Consider the following 20,150-nt stretch of genomic DNA (forward strand, 5'->3'; position numbering starts at 1 on the left):
GGGTCGGGGCCGCGCTCCCCTCGCCCCCGGGCGGGGGGAGAGCGGCGGGGCGGGGGCGCGGTGCCCCGCGGCGAGGGGTGGCAGGGGGTCGGCGAAGGCAGCCTCGCGGTGGCCGGGCTGACGGGGCGCCGCCCCCTCGCCGAGAGGCGGCGGCCGGCCCTGCCCTGCGGCGGCGGGGAAGGTCCTGCCCCGGGTGGCGGAGGGGAGCCGAGCACCCCGGGGTGGGGGGCGCCAGCACCTGCGGCTCGCCTCTGCCGTTGGTTCTCCCGCCCCTCCGCGGCGCCCCCGGCAGCGGGCGGGGCCCAGCCCCAGCGCCCCCGCGCCCCCCGGAGCCGCCCCGCGGTTCTCTGGGGGGTCCCCCCGGGGCCCGCCAAGCACCCGGGCGCTTCCCGAACCTTCCGTGCGCCTCGTGCCGTACCCGCCTGCTCCTGCACCGCGGGCACGAGCTGAGTCTCGAGCCCGGCACGAGCTAACGTTAAGGTAGTTCAGCCGTCTGCTTGAGGACAGTGCTCTGCTCCAGTTTCGTCCCTGTTACATTTCGCTGTAATTCATGCCCTTTATAATGGTTTGCTTGTCAGAGCGGTGTCACCAAAGGCAGCTTTTTCAGAGGGAGCGTTGTGGTAAGCTTTGCAATTATTTTAAATCTTTTTATAAAACCTCCTAATTATTATAGGGAAAACTGAGGAAGAATTGTTAGTGAGGCTTCCAACTGTATGTATTTCCTGTCATGAAGTGTAAACTGAGGCCAAGATGAGGCACGTTGCTATCAGCAGCGCTGAAAACGTGAACTTAGCAGTCGAGCTTTGGTTTATCTTTTTCTTCTTTTAACACGGGTGCACGCTGAAGACTCCTGTCTGTAAATGTAAGAGAATGGGCCTATTATCCAAATGGGCTCACTTGTTTTCTTTAAGTTCAGTTTTCTTCTAAGAGAAGAGAGACTAAAACCTTGCAGAATTCCCTCAGTGTTAAAATAACTTGATCTGGGATTTTGGAAGGCAGTACTTCTCTTTGCGTCTGCCTGTACATAGCCCTCAGAAAGAGTCCTTATAACTGAGGGAAGGCAGAAACACACAGTCATGTGAGACCTGAGAGTTACATTGGTCTAGAACTGGTGTATTTGTAGAGACCAGTGGTTTATAGGTGTTGCCATAGAATAAAGAATTGGAGGCAAAAAAATGCAGAAATCCAGTACTCCACCTGAACGTAGGCATAGAAGTAGCTAGTCAGCAATAGGATTTTAAAGTAGTGCTATTTCAACTTTTGTGTTAGTCTTTGAATTGTTCATGTGCTAAGAAGCAGCATGGGGACTTCTGGTTTATTGAGAAGATTGAATGCAGCTGTGACACGAGTGGTTCACCTCAGAATGGATGTAGAAATCCTGGTCCTGTTGAGAAAACTTGACGTTACACAAGCTATGGCCGCGGATGGCACGCTGAGAACCTAGTGTGTGCAATAGGAACCCCAGCATGCACAGCCGTACCATTGGGGAGCTCTTGGTAGCTGCATAGCCTGAGGTCTGCCTGCCTTTTGCTGAGTGATCTTGTTTGTCTTTGGAACTGAACTGCTGATGGTAGTATAGTATAGTAAGCTATATTGCAGTGCCTGATGACTGCTCTCTTGAAGATCCTGTCAGTAAGACTTCTTAAAATACTAGTGATGATTGCAATACTTACCTGTGCTAGCAGTTTCTGAGGCTGCCAGCTCTCTGTGGAGTCAAACCGAGGGCAGCAGCAGCTGCAGATAGCACTTTATTTTGAGCAGGGTGCTTCTCAATGGGGAGGCAGGGTGACAGAAGCGGTGCTGCAGCATTAGGGTGCTGACCCTTGGGTGGGGAGCAGCCATGAAGCACTGGGCTTGGCAGAGAGCAGCACGTAGGTGGCTCTCCTGGTGCTGTGCTCAGCCTGAAGCTGAGGCACAGAGCTGCCTGTGCTTGAGCTGTGCATGGGGGATACAGCTGTTGATCCAGTTTTTACACTAACATTAAACTCCCACCTTTCTCCCTCAACGTCTTGCTAAATGTAGCAAGCCATGGTGTTACATACGTGTCACAAAAATTTCGAATGTAAAACATTTATGAAAAGGAGGGATACTTGTGTATTATTCACTTTTTCATGACAAATATCCACGTGTATATCTATAAACAGGATTTAGTTGTCTGATTTGGAGAATTTGTTGGCAATATTTATCTAACTATGCCATTTATTAGTTATGTACATGCTTCTAAGCATCTATATAACAGTATATTTCTTTAGGACAAAAAAAGAACTTTTTTTTTTTTTTTAGGGTTGCACAGAACTTAGGCTGATGCAATCTGGATGGTTGAACCATGAAGTTCACTCCTGGGGTGATGTGTGTGCCGGTTGCTTGCCTAGGTTAGAATAGTGATTATACAAGGTCACTGAACAGAAATATACTGAGGGTGTCTTTTAAACACCAAGATACAACTTCAGGCTCAAGCTATTTCTGTTCTACTTATGACAGGAAGCTGGAAAAATACCATTGTATGTTTGCCCTGCTGCTATCATTTTTCACTGGGCTGTTATTAACTAGCCTGTTAGATACAGAGCGTTGGGCTGCTCTGGCCACAGGTCAGCGCTGAGACAGCCGTCCCCGTGCTCTGTGGCAGGGTTGTGGCATGCTCAGAGCACGCACCATCGCCTTTTGTTCAACGAACATCTTCAGGTGGTCTCTAACAGCTGAAAGTGCTGCCCTGGCAAAACCAACATATATTTATGTCTTTTAATTGGGGGACACTGATTGAGTGATGATGAAATCTAGTTCTGTCTGGCATGGATTTTTATTTTTTTTTTTCCATTGTCTGTTTCAGATATTTAAACTGAAACATCTCATAACTGTTCTCAGACCCAAAGCTACAAAATACTTGGTAAACATGATTAACTTCATTTAGAGCTTGGTTTGGAGCGTCTTCACTTGAAAATTGAAAGGAAAAATGGATCTGCTTTAGAATATTTATTATATTGAGCACATGAGCAGCTTAACTTCATAATGTTGTTCATATAAGTTAGATGCTTTATTCATCTCCAGAAGCTAAGGAGATGTTGGTCTACTTTGCCCACAGTCCTTTATATTTTTTCAAAGAAAAATAAATTTATGCTTTCAGAGTCGTACAGTTCTTTCCAAAAGGCTTTCTAGCCTTTTACATTCTCCTTACTAAAGCTGTAAATGGTTTAGATGCCACAGCTGAGACAGTCCATCTGAAGGAATTTACTGTGTGATGAAGAACATAAAGCTGGTAGGAGTTGTGTTCTAACATAATGCTGCCTGTCTCTAAAATAAATAATGAAGAGAAAAATCCAAAGCATCCTTCTCCCTCCTCCAATACAAATTGCAGGAATTAAGTTTTGTTCTTTTCATTTTGGCGTATTACGTGCATACTGGAATGTATATATATAGTTTAGTAAAGTAGAGGCCAGGTTAATTTGTCTTTTTGTTTAGTTCCTTATAAATATTTGGGGTTGGTCACTGCTTTAAAGGCTGTGCTGGCTAGGTGAAAGCCTTATCCTGTGACTGTGGCAATTCACTGTCTCGTATTCTCTGTTTGCTTGAAGGTTTGTAATGGGCAGCTGAGCTCCTTGAACGACTTTTCTTTGGGATGGGAGGTAAATCTCCAAAGTGCTGAGAACTCTGTTTTTTGTCTTTCATCCTGTGATTCACGCCAAGCTTTGGTCTGAATATCTGGCATTTTTTGTGCCCAAAGCTTCCAGCTGTAGTCTAACAATAAGTAATTTTCTGTCATTTAAATGTTGCTTTATACCCCTTTAAAACAAACACAATTTACTTCAAGATGGCTGTGTGACCGAGTTGGGTAATGCAAGTCCTGAGTGTTTACTGTGGAAGTAGATGAATAATATTTTCATAAAGCAGTGCTGACGTATCTGTAAGTACTAAGGATCTCTAGATGTGTATAGATAAGTGCTTGTGGACATGTCTAGATGAAAAGCGTAAGAACGCATATTGTCTGTTTTGTATCTGTGTGCACAATGACAAGTCAAGCAAATTTTCTTGTACAAGGTGTTAAACTATACTCCTGAAGGAACACACTGCAATTTCTCTGCAGTGTGTAATAAAGTGGTAAAGAAGCAAGGGCTTTTTATCTTGAGGGCTTTGTTTTTAGCTTGCAATGGGTTTAGAACCTGTAAAACTTAGATCTTTAACACCAGAAAAAATCCTGTAGCAACCTCTTGATTGAGACTAGTACTGAAGTAAAGTTTTGTAACTTTTCCAGGTCATCTGGTAATGGAAGAAAATGGAGTTGACCATGATGTTGCTAGGGAAAGATCTAATGTTTTGTTTGTAGGCAACTGCAATGGTACAGGACAGTTGGAAACAAACGATCAGGTTTTTCAGGTGAGATATGAATTTCTTGTCTTTTTAGATGCTTTCTTTACGTTCTCTCCAATTAATTTACAGTATGATTTTTCATTAATATATTTATTTGTTCCCTTTATACTAATACATTGTCTTTTTTAAAAAATACAGAAGTTCCTTCAGTTGTATTCTTGTGCCATTCGGTTTTGAACTGATAAATATCCAGATGTTACCTGTAATGACAGCCTTTTAGTAATTATATTTACTAACTCCTGATACAATGCTGAGGAAATACTTATTGCGTTAACAAAATTCTTTATTAAAAGAATTTTGGATGGGCTCAGAACACTTGAAAATTGTGTCAAACTGCTTAGTGACCAGACGTGGAAAAGGGGAATCCAGGGACAACACAACATCTGTATAGGCATCAAGTGAAGGGGAATCTTAAGTATAGTTATTACTAAATATTGCCACCTATCCTAGCCACAGAGACTTACGTGAATAAAATGTTCTTCTTCAGATTGCGTTGGCTAAGGTATCATTCAGGTAGCGTGTTAGTAGTGTGCTCATGGCCTTCATACAGTCTTGTTGTTTTCTGGTGTTTCTTACAGAGGAGCTGAAACTGCATAAGGTTTCTGGCCCAGTTCTGACTTCAGTACAGAATTTAGAAACATTTTTCCCCTCTTTTTTGATTTTCAGTTTCCACATTTTTTTGCAGAAGCATCAGAGCTGGTTGTGTAATTGTTGCAGAGAGAAAACAGATTGCCCTTCTTGTACTGGCCAAATGACAACCTTACATAACTTACATAGGGCTACCTAATTCTTACTGTTTTTAAATGTTTAATATTTGTGCTGACAGAGTTGCAACAGGACACATATTTGTGTTTAAACATTTAAATTTAATGCAAATGGAATATGCTGTGAGATCTCAATTTCTCAAGCTTGAGTAGAATATGTTCTGAGTATGTATATTTTTGAGACTTGCAAGATCTGATTCTTGGTCTTGCACTGTATAATTCTTGGATTTGAATTTGTTTGCTGCTGCTTGTGTATCTTCTGTGGTAAAGAATTAAGAAAGCAATCAGTGTATAGAGACTGTCTCCATAGCTAAATGCATGTATCTAAAGGCTGAGTAGAATAATATCTAAGATTTCTTTTTAAGTCAAATTGAGTTGGTGGATATTCTTTCAGTTTCTGGGTAGGCTTGAGATGTTTTAAAGTGATGAGTAATTTTGGGGTACAGCTCTTGGGCACAGTGGAATTTCTCTCCCTTTAGTAGAGAGTCAGTTCTGGGAAGCAGAAATGTATTCGTATTTTCAGCATGAAAATGAGAAAACCAGAACTGCCAGTGTTAAATAGTAGCCTCTCGGTCAGAAGGACATAGAGCTCCATCTAAGTAAAAATGCATCATGACAATTTTAAATGTTCTTTTGTTTGTTTTTTAAAAGTAGAAATTGCTACTTGGCATTAAAGCGCATTTTACTGTTTTTCCTCTGTGAAAGCGTTTAACCTGCATGGATTCCAAGGATCCGTTGTTTGGACAGAGTGACTCTCCCACAGCCTTGCCTATCACAGTACGCCTTTTGGGTAGTTCTCCATCATTAGCTGCGCCTGCACGGCCACCCCAGCCTCAGCCTCTCTCCACAGAGGAGTTCCACCTGGTAGACCAAAACGGGCAGCCTCTCTATGAGCTGCAGCCCCTAGGAGGGCCCAGCACGCAGATGGTGAGTACGTCTGAAGCAGGGCAGGTGGTGAAGTCAGTGGCATTGGAGCTCTTTGAAGGACCCGTATATACGGTGCTTGTTTGTTGTCACAGCCAATTAATTCAGTTTTGAGCAACAAGGTGGAACTTTTCAGTGGTTCAGTTCATGCTCCAGTTGCTCTTCCTCATTGGCAAGCCCCATCTCCAGCCATTACTAATTTTATTAAACGACAGTGTCATGTCTTTTGTCACTACGCAGCCTGGATGTTATTGAGTGATGAGATTTCGTACTTCTACCGCTGCTGCTTTCTCTATATTCCCTGGATATGTGTGTCTATTTTCTTGGGACTGTTAGCAATAAGCTAACCCATTATATCTTTTTTTTTTTTAATTTGCTCAAAATGTTGCTTTGTAGTTCTTAGTTACCTTTATACAAAATAAGTGTTCTTTCATTCACGTAGTTAGCTTGGCATGTATTGTATTGTCATTATAGACACCTTACCCATTTCAATCAGGAACAGGGTTATATTTTGTTATTTTAGCTTTTATAACATTGCTGGAAACAAGTTCTTGGTAACTATAGCGCTATTTACTGTAAGGAGTCATTTTAGTTTTCTAGGATTTTTGAAGATTTAATTAATTTGTTTTTTCAAGTCCTGCAGCTTTACTTCTGTCTGCTTTTGCGTGAAACACTGTCCATAGAGATCAATTTCTTAGGAGTAAAGATCAAATTTATTTATATGTTATGATTAATCCTGCTAGTCCATGAATGGGGTTACAGTGAATCCAATGAATTACTTTCAGGTTTTTGATAGCTTTCAGTTCTGAATAATTGTGTAATTCATTGTAGAATCCTGTATGTTTGTGTTTTTTTCCTCTCTAATCAAGTAAATGACTATTTTAAAAGGTGGAAAGTAATTTTAAGAAACTGATATTAAATAGACAGTTTCCTTTATTATATGAAACCAAGTTAATTTAAAAGGCTTTAATTCCAACCAGAATATTTCCTGTTCTAGTTATAAGCAAAACTGGTCAATCTGCACAATGATCACTAGACCATCTAGCACCATTCACACTTTTCTGTGATTGTCTTACAGATGATTGTTGCCAGCCAGTCAGAAAATGGCCAGGTGCTGCATGTCATTCCTTCTGCCCAGCCAGGAGTGGCCCAAGTGATTATTCCTCAAGGTCAGCTTCTGGATGTGACCAGCACTCAGGGTGAGTTTAAACTGTGGAACTTGAGGGTATGTGTTCCTTTGACTAAGCGCATCCTGCGTTATTTTTTTTTTTTAAGAACCTCTTGTTTGTATATTTCCTTCCCTTAGCCAAAGTTAAAAGACAAAAATACATATTTACTGAATCTGCTTTCTGATTATGAATCTGGCATGTTTTGCAGTGTTTTCTGTTGGACAAAACCCTCTGAAATAAGGGTTATTATGCTGACTTTAGGTGTGTCATAGATAAATAGAGATATGAAGGATAAAGCTGTTTCTTGCCTTATTTACCATTAATAAATATATTTGTGCTATATCAGACAACTGTACCATCAGCTTCAAATTTTTACTGCCTGCTTGTTTCATTTTTGAATGAAGTAGTTAATTCAAGTAATGCAGATAGGAGAATTCCTGTTCTTATCTGTTCCAGAGACTTCACTCTGGTGATGTGGCATCTTTTGTGAAGCCAGAAGTGAAGTATCTAGGTAGAAATTCAGTTTCCCATGAAGCACGAGATGCAACTTCCACTTTGTCACCAAGTTTTTGCCCTCAGTGTGTCACATTTGAAGTATGTGCTGAGATGCACAACTACATGCACAAATTTTAAGCTTTTCTTTAGGAAAGGATATATTTTAAAATCTGAAAGCATTGATTATTTATCTGTAAGCCTAGCTGGATGGCTAAAGGCTGTGTACTAGTTTGCATTCACAGAATAATTCTGAAAACTCAGTTGTCATGTTCTGTCAAACTCTGAAAGGTTCGTTACTGTTTTGCATTTTCTGTATAAAATAAAAAATTTGAACAGATTCTCAAAATGCCATTTGCAGCTGAACAGAATAGTCATGTAATCCTGTATAGATTTGTGGAAATGTAAAAGAGATTTTAAAGTTCTTCTGATTATTTACTTTGTTGTATGGGGATTCATTAGCAGTAGCATGATAACCAAAGTATCCAAGTACAAACAACCTTATCGGGTGTATCTTCGTATGTGTGCCTAGAGTTTATCAGTACTGATTCACAGTTTTTCTTCTGGAAATCGTCTTCTTTCATATGTCAAAATGTTTGCTCTTCCAACATACAATTTTAATTATAGTTTGTCATTTTCCCATTCTCTGTTGTTAACCAGAAGGATGTTTTATTTTTGCAAAGATGTTTCAGATGAGAAGCGTGGTGATGGGAACTTGCAGACTGTGGCAATGGCTGCTCTAGCAGACAGTGCAAGCAGTTATATTCTACATCCGCAGGCGTCTCTCACTGTATCAAAAAAAACAGCCACCAGGTAGGTCAGGAGTTGAAAGGATTAACAATCACTTTGACCTGCTGGTAATGCTGATGAATTTTCTTGCGGTTTGTGGGGTTTTGGTTTTTGCAATGGCTATAACAAATTACCTCAGAATGGTTGAGTGGAGGTTATGAACTTTTAGTATTAGTGAATGATATGTAGCCAACCGTGTTTACTGGGACCTTATGTATGTGCCAGAACATGAGAAAAGCAGTTGAAGTACCTGTATTCCAAACGAAGTTGGATGTATTCTGACTAGAACAATAGGAGGGTATTGTACAAAACACAGTGCAGATTACTGAAATTACTCCAGATACTTATAATGCCAAGAGCTGAAAGTGATTTATTGAAAGAGCTGCAGGGAAAGCTGAAGCTTCCTTTCGTAAAATATATGAGAAAGTTGCTGCTAATGGTGTGTTTCAGTGGAACACACAGGCAGATTGGTTAATAAAGTTTCTAAAGTTTAAATAGTTCAGTTATTCTCTTCCTGTCTTTGATACCTAACTTTGTCCCCTTCCTCAGTGATACCTAGTATTTTTAATTGTGAATGCTTTCATTTAAAATCCACTAAAATGTGCAGCATTTAAAAAGCATTGGATATTTGTTTTAATGGTCAGCACTCTGCCACCAATCTGCATTAGAAAGTTACCAAGATAATCAAATGATCTATTTCACAGTGTTTTGACTATTGTTATTAGGCAACAATACTGAGAATACTGAATGCTCAGAGGTCTTGTTGAACACAGAAGACAGTGATTTTTAAAAATACTGATATTTATTGTGAATTATTTTGGCAGTGAAGTAGAATATGGAAAAAATGAACCCTAGGTTTTCAGAGGCAAGTTTATATAGTATCTGTAGTTTGGTCATGCCCTGTTTTGTTTTATGTAATGCACTGTTTTGATTTAATAGCTGTGGGTTAGGATAAAAATCAGATTTCCTGGATGTCTGTACAGACTCTTACGACATTTTATTTTTCAGGATATTGGAAGACCCCTTTCCCATCCCTCTCCAGCAATTGCCACCAAACACACCTGCATGGGCACGCCGTCTCAGGAACTGTGAGGTGAGCTGCAAAGAGTTCTGATTCATTTTTTTTCATCAAGATCAAGACATAGGTCCTGTTCCATGACAGGAATAATGTTTATAGTTGTATAAGTTGTGTTCAAGATTTTGGGGATCACTTTCTTTTTTGGGAATGACTGACCATCAACAGCTCCTGAAGCACAAATTCTGCTTCTGAAATCTTGTGATGCTATACAGCTCTGGAAAGAGCCACTGATTCCCATTTGTGTATGCAAAGTTATCAAGTTTGTTCCTGAAAAAGTGTAAGCCCTGCTGTCTTCTGCTGAGCAAACCACTTTTTGTTGCACTTATTCTAAGTGCAATTAAAGAATAAAATTTCTTCTGTATGCTGTAAGTTTGCTACTGTTCATATTAGTTTGTGTTGTCTCTTAGAAATCGAAATCCATGTGACTACTTGCCAGGGTCAGGTCTGGGACTTATCAGAGCGCCTTAATATCTTAAATATTCTTACTTTTTTATCATGCATGCTTATCTGTGCTTGTTTTCATTTGTTGAAAAATGCTGAGATCCTATCCCAAGTTTTCTGTTTTCCTTTGTGGTGACCAATACTTGCTTTAGGATTTTCTTACACTTCATGAGAGAGAATCTTTACATTTGGGAAAGGCTGGTGCTTCTGTTTCCAATTGCCTACTAAGAAACTAAAATGATCTTTTTCAACTGCAGTTTGTACAGTTAATTCACCACCCTAAATGGAGAATTTGTATACTTGATATAAATGAAACTATCTTTATCCCTTGTCACGGCATTGACCTAAACAGGACTCTCTATTTGCATATTGTTAGATGTCTGCAGAAACATCCTGGTGACTTAGGATGTTGTTAACAGCTAGAATGCCTAATAAATCATTTAAAAGGAAAGGGGGTGATGGGAAGATTTTGAGAGATCACCTACCTCATCTTCCTGCTACCAAACTCTTCCTGATAGATGTTTATTTTTACTTAATACTTTTTTAAAGGAAAAATAGTATTCTATCTTGTTTACCTCTTCAGATATCATTACCATTTGAACATTTTTCCCTGTTGGCTTTGCCAATGATAACTAGAAATTGCAGCTGCAAAGTACTTAGAAATGGAATAGCTTTCCATATCCACTTAGAAATAATTTTTAAATTGACTAAATATATCAATCTATTCCTCCTTTTGTTATGTCTTTTATTCCATATGAATAGTGTTGTCCAATATTTATCCAATTTAGAGGTCAATAAGTAATAACATTAACTCTTCCATGGTAGAGATATGGTTTACAATTAGTTGTTCCAAGTCCATTAAGATGTATAACCCTTGTATAACTTCTGTGCTTTTGCCACTGTGACATGTATTCTCTCATTTTAGCATCCATGTAGCTTGTCTGAGTCAGTTATTATTGGCTTAAATTTATAGGACTTAGATGAAGCAAACCATAATACAAGTCTTTTATAAGAAATTTCACCTGCTGAGTTTAAAATTCACAGCAGCAGAAAGAGAAAAATAATATTCTCTATTGTTCTTTCTTAAAAAAGAAAGATATTTTTTGAAATGTTTGGATGTGTTCTGAGGATATAACTATCTCTCTGCTGAACTATTGTCTGTATGCATTAATCCTCACGGTTTTATTTAAAAAAAATAAATTATTGCTGTTCTCCATGCAGAATTCAGCCTATCCAAGGAGGAATGACCCAAATTCTCTCCCTCCTTGTGTGTTATCAGCAGAGTTGCTTTGCTGAGTTTCAGTCACATGGTTCTTGTAAAACCACAGGGGATGGCTCAGATGCATGTGTGTTTTTATGGGCACAGACTAGAGACCATGGGATTCTGAAGTGTCATTTATCTTTGAGGTTGGTGTCTTGCAGAACACTTTGTTACCAGTAACAGGGTAGAAGGGTCCTACTGGAAACTGGGGATCTGGTGGAGAAAACGCTTTACCTTTAGTCCAACCATTCTTCATGCAGATAAATGAGGTAACTCACAATTCCACTTTTTCAGTCACTTTCCAGAATAGAACCAAATCTGAAGTGGAAGTCTGTGTGCATTTAATGGAAGATACCAGTGGGTGAGGCTGTGCATAGCCTGGGTGCATACTGCCCTTCATGTATCCCAAGGTCTTGGCCAGGGCTGAGCTCTGAAGTGCGGTTAGTACAGCACGCGCAGGCAGACACAGGGCAGTAAAAGCTGCGACTGCAAAACTAGCGCTAAGTTCTGTGTTTCGCATTGATCCTCTGTCTGTCTTGAACTATTCAGCTTATGCTTGCTGTGCCTAGACAGTGTAATGCCTCTGGCATTTTCTTGCTTGCTGTTACTTCAGTCAAGGAAAACTGCAGTCTTGATATATGTACTTTAGCGTAAGCTTTTATGTGCCCTTGCTGAGATGAGGCTAGGGGGAGAAAAGGAATTGCTTCTTTTTTTGGCTTGACATTTGGCTGGAGTTAAAGGGTTGGAAAGTATCCAATTAATTCAGGGTAGTTACTTTGTTAACGAAAAACGGATTTTAAAAAAATAAGTTATTTTCTTTAACCTACTTAAAATTTTCAGCAGTCGGATCAGAACGCGTTTCCAGCATGTGTCAGCATACTGAAATAAAGCATAATTAAAAACTGCCTTAATTAATCAACTATGCAAAACTAAGTTCATTTATTTGTTTGGAACAGATGGTCTCACTTATCCATTTGTTCCTGCATGGGAAGCTCCTAGAGAGCGGGGATCTTATGTGCTATATGATTTTCTTCTACCCCCACACCCAAATTTTGTGAAATGCTGGATTTTGCGCAGAATTAAAGCTACAATAGGAGACAGTACCTTAACTGTTACCTTTCTGGCACAACAGTTCTATAAGTTTTCTATCATCTCCCTAGAATAAGGTCAAGAAGCTGTTTATAGTGACCAGTGTAAGGAATGGAAAGAGATATGGTGGTAATGTAGAATTTTCTGTGGAGTGGTATTGCATTTCCTGCTGTGAGAGGGGATAATTCCAGGTCTCTGTAAAGAAGGTACTTTGGTACTTCTCAGGCTTTTTTCCTTCTGCATTTTTCAGATCGCTTCATTTCTGTTCATTTGTTATTTACAGTCTCTGGCTAAACAATTACAACATTTACCCATGTTTCTTCCTTGCTGCAGCTGCATGATTGCTGTGTATGCAGACCTGCCTAAGCGGTGGAGCAGCATGCTCGCGGTGCAAGAAACTGATACCATAGATTGACTCTTGCAGCCAGTGCATGCATAACCTTATCCTATGGGGATTGTGCTAGCAGCAACAGCCTGCTTCCCCACTTTGTTTGGAGGGGGTTTATTTGCTCTTTGTTGACTTTAGGTCTTGCTAACCACAGACATTTTGTTTTTCTGAGGTAACTATGAGACAGTTTTATGCTGTTGTCACTAATAAATATTGAGAGATAATAGTCTTGGAAAGATACCGTTGCTGCTTTTGTTGTCAGTATTATTTAAACAGGTGTCTGCTTTGTCACTGAAGGTGGCAAAATGGATCCATCAGATGCCAACATTCATTCACCATGCGTTTGCTCCATGGTTATGTTGTAAGACTGAGCTAGCAGAGTACTCCTGGTGTTACTGTTGGATGGATAGCTCACTCCTGTCCCAGTACGTTCATGGTTTGCTGGCGGGCCTTCATAGACCAGCACCAAACCAGCTGAGCAGCTGTCACAGGGGATGTTGCAAAGTCAATGAGTTGTTTGTAATTGTTTTTGTTGACTACTTCTTTGAATCAGATCTAGATGTGAGTTTTCTGTATTTGCCCGGAGTTCAGCAGAGTTCATTGAAACCGTAGCTGATATGCACGTGGCAAATCTTGCGTGTTGTGCTTCTGTGTAGCTTTAAGAACGGAGAGAGCCTTAAAGCTTGGGGAGTTCAATTCAGAGCTAATGCACTAAGCAGCTGAGGCAGTTACTAGTAGCACAAGCAGATGTATTCTGCTGCAGCTCAGAGCAGTGTCCGTGCATTGAAGTAGATATGTAGACAATTTTTAGCACTTCAGAGATCGTCTGAGGCAGTTCCATCAAAATGTTCACCTAAGATGAATTTGTCTTAGAAGGAAACTGCAGCTGAAGTAAGCACTGTGGGGGAAAAAACGAGTCAAGTTGTCCTGTGGAAGTTAGCATTGGCAGTAACTCTGTAAACTTTTCTGGGGTTCTTGGTGCACTTAGGGTCTTTGAGGGCTGACAGACTGCTGACCTCGATGGAGAATGCTCTGGTGCTAGATCCAGTGGTAAATTTGCTTGTGATGACAATAGTGTGGGGAAGGAAAAAACACAAAGCACCAAAAATCTGAGCCTGTTTTCTCACATGCAGAGTCCCTGACTGCTTTTGTTTTCTTGGGTAATGGAGAGCAGTCAGCTGGGTGAATAATCCTATTATTTCACCTCCTTTCCATGCAGAAAATTGGGGACTCATACCGCGGCTATTGTGTGAGCGAGACAGAATTAGAGAGTGTTCTAACGCTACACAAGCAGCAAACACAAAGTGTGTGGGGGACGCGCCAGTCTCCAAGCCCAGCCAAACCCGCCACACGGTTGATGTGGAAATCTCAGTATGTCCCATATGATGGGATCCCCTTTGTCAATGCAGGTAACTAACTTCTTTTATTTCAATAACTACTATAAAAATCTTAACATCACTTGACAGTTGGCCATAAAGAAGGATCCTTGTGGTGTTCCTTAGTGTTAGTAAAGTCAAGGCACAAAAAAAAGAGCAGCTTTGGTACCTCTATGCCATAGTCTGAAGGAGCTTGTTTCCCTGAAAACACAGGCTTTGATGTGAGTGTTTCGTTCCCTTTTTTGTTTAGAAATAAATTAGTTAAGAACCCGCATCAAATGGTACTTGTGAATGGGTTCTTTGGGTGGAGGTTCCCTCTGCTTAATCAGGACTTGGAAGTTTTCATAATGGTAAGAGCTTGCTCCAGTATTCTTGCCTGGTTTGGAGACCCTTTGAAGAATTTATTTCACAGGAGCTAATAAGATAATTCAGTGGCCCCCTGTAAAATAAAAAAGAAGTAAACATCAACATAGCTCAGCAGACAGATTTTTTTTTTTAATGAATGTGCAGACTTCAAGAGGTTGGAAAATATGCATTTAGCTCATGCGATGCATATGTGAAATTAAGTTCATTCAGGTAAGAAATGAATCTCTTAATTTTTACATAGAGGTCATGAATGACTGGAGTGTAAGTTATGTGCTTTTTTTGCTGAAAGTAACTGGTAAAGTGAAATGTCAGCACCAGTTTTAAAGCTTCAGCCATAAGCTGTGAGTTATAAAAAAACTAAGAGCAAAACCAAAACAATCTACGTTTTTATTTCCAGCTCCCCAAATACATTTGAGGTATTTTTAATTTTCTGTAAGATCTGCTTAATAAATGTGTTCCCCCACAGTAAGATATTTAGAACAAAACCGCACATAGACTTTCTTCTTTAAAGTTCTGCAGACTAATAGAGACACTGATTTTTAAGTTGTAGTATTTAGTATTTTTGCTTTGCTCAGATCCCCATATGGGCATTATGTGTATTTCTAATGAGTTGCCTTTTTAATGCAGTTAGGCTTAGAATGTAAGCACTCCATGAAGAACATTCATTAAAAACCTTTACATATATAGAACAGAGGCTGGAAATGCAGTTTTCTGAACTGTAATTTAAATCCCAGATAACTTAATTCTAAACTGTGCAGGACAAAAGTACTGTTCTCAAGGAATTTATCCCTTCTGTGTAAGTGGAACCAAACCATAATGCCTTCCCTACTGTGTTTCTGTTGTGGAGAAGCTGGGTAGCTCCTACATAGTATAAAACATGAACTAATTATAAAATCTCAATTGTTAGTTTTAGTAAGAATTGTATATAGCTAATACCTTTGTAAAACAGGGGCCCCATCAGATTGGGTTTGACATGCATGCTAGTAAGGACTAACTTAAAGCTCTTGAAGTCTTTTCAGTCATAGCATATTGATTTCAATTTAAAAAAATAAAAAATCCAAAAAGGCTAGATATGTTTGTTAAGCGCAATTTTTACTTCTCTTTATATGCATTGATGTGTATATATACTAATAATATCATGTTCTCAGGCAGTAAATCATTGAGTGTTTTATGGAAACACTTTATGTTGCTGTTGTGATACCTTAAAAAGGTTTTGGTTATATCATTTGTGGTATAGGCAGCTCCCTGCCAGTGGACTGGTTTATATGAAATGTAAGTAATAGCTAAACATGATATGGGACGGATACAGGTTCTCTTCTTGACCACAAACACTGTTATGCATGTTACTCCTTTCGTAAGTGGTCTGATTGGAATAAGTCATGTATCTGAATGAAATTTAAAGCTAAGCAATCTTTGTTTAAGCCTGTCTGTGTTCATGGGGGTATGCCACACTGAGGCAGTGTTATTTAACTGATAAGGTAGGTCAGATTTGCAGGTAAGAATTTGTGGGGCAGCATGGTCTGAAGTATTAATTAAAGTCCTTTGCTTTCAGCTGTGGATTTTCTTGGTTACTTTGGAGATTCTATTTCTTATTTATATTTATTACCAGGATACTGTGTTCCTTTGGTAACTAGCAAGGCTGCTCATATTGTCAATTACTGTTGTTGATCGGGTCAGAAGCCAATCTTTTGCCCCTATATATCTACCAGGAGCGTTGTGAAGTGATAGCAGTTTGGGAAACGCTTTTAAAGTGTTCTGTGTTCCTTGCATGCTGTGAAAAAAACATTTGCACTGTATTTGAATGCTTGCTACACTTGAGCGTACTGCCTTCTGAAGAATCTGTTAAGCAGAAATAACTTTTTCAGAGTTCTTGTCTATTCCATAGCTAGTGTTTTACTGTAACGACTTCTGTGGTTGCTCAAATAGAGTGAATTACTTTCTGTTCCCAGGAAGCAGAGCCATTGTGATGGAGTGCCAGTATGGACCAAGAAGGAAAGGGTTCCAGCCCAAAAAAGCCAGTGAGCCTGAAAGGATTTCTGTCCATCTGTACAAAGCCACTTGTCCGGCAAGGTAAGAATCGGCTACAAAGCTACTGACCATCATCCTAAGAAAATATAAATTTCATGAACATTGACAGAGTGCTGTTTGCGGGGTAGCTTATATCATGCAGTGCGGCTCTTAGCTTTGTCTCCTTGATAACTAGAGGTTGATGCACATATCCAGGGAAGGAGGAAATGCTGTCCTATTAAACTGAATGAGGCTGACATTTGATAGGTTGCCTAGCTGCAAAGTAGCAGTACATCAGTCCATGAACTACAGGTGGGAATCACTCTATCTGAGTACTGGTGAGGACTTCTTCCTTATCCAACTGTCATCTTTTTTTTTTTTTTTTTTTAACTTGTCCTTGGGCATCCTTCTGGGTTTTAGTGCCATGCTTGTTTGTTTTTTGCAGAGCTAAGGGTGTGCTTATCTTGACAGGTGCAGTTAGATGTGTATGTACTCAGCTTATGCTTCAGGCTGGGTGAATTCCGGCTTGTCCAGAAATGATGTTGTGCTTTTATGCTACTGAGGGGCAGAGGATTTTTGCTGAAATGCAAAACCAGTGTGGCTGAGTGGTTTCCAGCCTGGACCATACATGTGACTCTCTGTATCCACCTGCATTCCTCTCTATTAATGATCTGTTAAAAATTCTTCATTTCTCTTAGAGGCTCCTCAACCCCCAGAACAACACTCTGCTTGAATTTTTTCTATAGTAATATCCAGTATGAAGTAGGTGGGGATTTTGCCTTCCCCCTGGAAGTGAAGTGTATTTGAAGGAATTTATTTTTTTTTTTCTTTTCTTTTCTTTTTTTTTTAATCCTCCTCTTGGAAGGATCTATATTAAAAAGGTTCAAAAGTTTCCGGAGTACAGAGTTCCTACTGACCCTAAAATTGACAAGAAAATCATAAGAATGGAGCAGGAGAAAGCATTCAACATGCTCAAGAAGAACTTGATAGATGCTGGTGGTGTCCTCAGGTGAACTTTGCATTTATTTTTTTCATCTTGACCAATGAAGCAAATAGAGCAATAATTTGCTTGCTTGGATTTGGATTTTCTTAGTTACTTTATTAAGGCTCTTGCTTAATATCAATAGTATAAATTCCACAATGTCAGTAAGACTCATGGCTCTGGATTATTTCATTTGGTAAATGTGTTAAATGCTGAGATGTGGAACTTCAGCAGATGTTTCCCTGCAGGGAATAAGTAGAAATAATTGTATGTATTGGGATATTTAACCTGTTTTATTTTTCATTGAAGAGTGTCAGAGGACCCTGAGCTCTAAAGGGCAGTATCTTCCAGCTGAGGGGCTGTAAAGACTTATGTCACTCTAACTGGGTCATTTGTGATTGTCCAGCTGTTCCCCAAGAGATTCATTTTGCTGCCTTTGCTTGAGAATTGAGTATAGAAACTCTTTCCTTCTTGCCAGGTGGTATGTACAGTTACCCACTCAGCAAGCCCACCAATATCATGAAATGGAAACTTCCTACCTCCCTTCTTCACCCTCCCATTTTTCTGCATCTTCTCCTGAGGAGGAGGAGGAAGTTGCTAGAGATGAGAACTGTACTCTGCCTTCCCGACTTCATCCTCAAGTGGCAGACAAGATCAGAGAACTGGTGTCTCAGGGAATAGAGCAAGTCTATGCAGTGAGGAAACAACTGAGGTACAGAGATGTCTGGCATTGCTCTTAAGCTGTACTGCTATACCTGCTTTTGCATTTGATTAATTTGGCTTGCAGCTAAATGGCAGTACTGATGTGTAAAAGAATGTATTTCCTATATGTTGTTAGAATCTGCTTTTTTCCAGATTTTGTCTTCTCATTTTATTATAGACAACCATTAAGAGCTAGTGTCCTCTCTAAAGTTAATTGAGTAAATGGGCATTTTTAATTCTGAGCTCTAGAGTAGATGCCCAGAGGACTGGATCAGAAGTTATTTTAGCTTGCTCTTGTATTGTCAACACAACAAGGAGAGGGAGAAGGTAGCAGCAGTTGTAACAAGGGAATAGCACAATAGAGCTTAAATATACATATTTTAATTTTAATTTCAATGTCCTTTAACATGCGACAGAAAGTATGTGGAAAGAGAATTATTCAAGCCTGATGAAGTGCCAGAGAGGCATAACCTGTCCTTCTTCCCCACTGTGAACGACATCAAGAACCACATTCATGAAGTGCAGAAGTCCCTGAGAAATGGCGAGGTGGTGTATAATTCAGAAAGCATTCCAGCGACGGTACGTTCACCCTAGTGTTTCTTTTTGGTTCTTGGGTTGAATACTGAAAGTCTCATTTAATTTTTACTTTTAGTTGTGTTTCATCTACAATTCTCTGACTTTTTATTTCTGGCAGCAATATTTTCAGTGGAATCTCTTGCTGAGCAAGACTAGATTAAATGTGAAAAAAACCTTTTCAGTGTTTATCTCATCAGCATTAGATTGCTATTAGTTGATTGACACATTAAAAATACTCTTGGATGATGATTGCATGAACTGGAAGCCATGTGGTATGGAAAAATCGACATGCAGCAGAAAATTTTATTCATGGCTTTGTTGTTATCTATGTGTTGGAGGAGTTACTCCTTTTCCATATCTGAAAAATTGGGATGAAGTATGTCTGAGGTGGAGTCTAAATTAGGGTTTGTACAGCATCGACTGCACTTTATAGCAAGTGAAATAAGCCTGAAGTAGATACTTCAGAATGTTGGGTAACTTGTGTTGTTCCTTTATTTTCTTCCACCTCTTGAGCAGTAAGAGATAGAATGATCCTAGTTTTTCCAGTTATGAGGTTGACTGCAAAGGAACTGCTGATTTCAAATCAGTTTTGCAGAACTGTAGTATTAAATGATGCTGCATTATCATTTTTCCCCTCCTCTCCCTAAACTGCATTTGTCCCAGATGAATGGGTGATATTTGTTAGCCAAATAGTTTGATTTTTTTATTTCAGTCTTCAAATTTTCACAAGATAACTTTAGCCTTCTTGGTGTAGTGTGTATTAAAAAAACAGTTTGCAGTGTTTTATTTTTGTAAGCCAAAAACTGCCAAAATTTATAGTTAGTGAAAAACACACTGTTTTCTTGTGGGTCCTGAATTGACCCTATGTTCCTGTAGTAGACAAACTTGCAATCTTTCTGAGAACTGCAATCTTTTTCCTTTCAGTTGCAGTGGACCACAGACAGTGGGAATGTTCTCACAGAAACAGTGACTGTTACTTTTGCCTCACCAACTTCAGCTGGTAGGACTATATTAATAACTTAGTTGTTTCCAAATGTGGTTTGTTTTGTTAACGATGTCACAGAAATTCGGTTTCCATCCAGAGAGGTTGCTGACATGTTCTCTCACTCAGCTGAATGTAAGGAGGATTATTTTGGTGTGTCTGTTTTGAGGCAGGGAAGGGCAAGCTTTTTTTGTTTGTACTATTTGACTGCACATACAGAAAAAAACGTTTAACCCTGCTGTAGCTGACAAAAGTATGAAAACTAAGTTTATTTTTTATTTCGCATCCTCAAGCAACTGAAAATTTTTAAGGGTTGATTATTTTGGAAGAGTGTTTTGCCTTGGATGACGGTGCTAATAACACCTGCGTAGGAAAAGAAAATGAATTTCCTACTGAAGAGAT

At 39.6% G+C, this 20,150-nt stretch overlaps 1 protein-coding gene across 29 annotated transcripts in view; it reads left to right on the forward strand.

Annotated features, from left to right (window-relative positions):
• Nucleotides 1-20,150, forward strand: part of CARF (calcium responsive transcription factor) — a 47,070-nt gene that overhangs the window by 3,805 nt on the left and 23,115 nt on the right. For 12 of the 29 annotated variants that reach the window (XM_048047116.2, XM_048047121.2, XM_048047117.2 and 9 more), the window contains exons 1-12: nucleotides 46-620; nucleotides 4,247-4,368; nucleotides 5,832-6,053; nucleotides 7,129-7,249; nucleotides 8,395-8,524; nucleotides 9,509-9,593; nucleotides 13,977-14,166; nucleotides 16,449-16,569; nucleotides 17,372-17,515; nucleotides 17,967-18,200; nucleotides 18,607-18,769; nucleotides 19,691-19,766. In XM_048047116.2, the coding sequence (XP_047903073.2) occupies nucleotides 551-620; nucleotides 4,247-4,368; nucleotides 5,832-6,053; nucleotides 7,129-7,249; nucleotides 8,395-8,524; nucleotides 9,509-9,593; nucleotides 13,977-14,166; nucleotides 16,449-16,569; nucleotides 17,372-17,515; nucleotides 17,967-18,200; nucleotides 18,607-18,769; nucleotides 19,691-19,766 (1,678 nt within the window). In that variant the 5' untranslated portion in view covers nucleotides 46-550. Of the gene's footprint in view, nucleotides 1-44; nucleotides 3,621-4,246; nucleotides 4,369-5,831; nucleotides 6,054-7,128; nucleotides 7,250-8,394; nucleotides 8,525-9,508; nucleotides 9,594-11,435; nucleotides 11,550-13,976; nucleotides 14,167-16,448; nucleotides 16,570-17,371; nucleotides 17,516-17,966; nucleotides 18,201-18,606; nucleotides 18,770-19,690; nucleotides 19,767-20,150 lie in introns of those variants that run through there. The other 17 variants (XM_048047123.2, XM_048047129.2, XM_048047131.2 and 14 more) reach the window with 12 other exon arrangements.

This window comes from Anser cygnoides, chromosome 6, assembly GCF_040182565.1.
Source record: "Anser cygnoides isolate HZ-2024a breed goose chromosome 6, Taihu_goose_T2T_genome, whole genome shotgun sequence".
In the NCBI taxonomy this organism is placed as follows: Eukaryota; Metazoa; Chordata; class Aves; order Anseriformes; family Anatidae; genus Anser; species Anser cygnoides.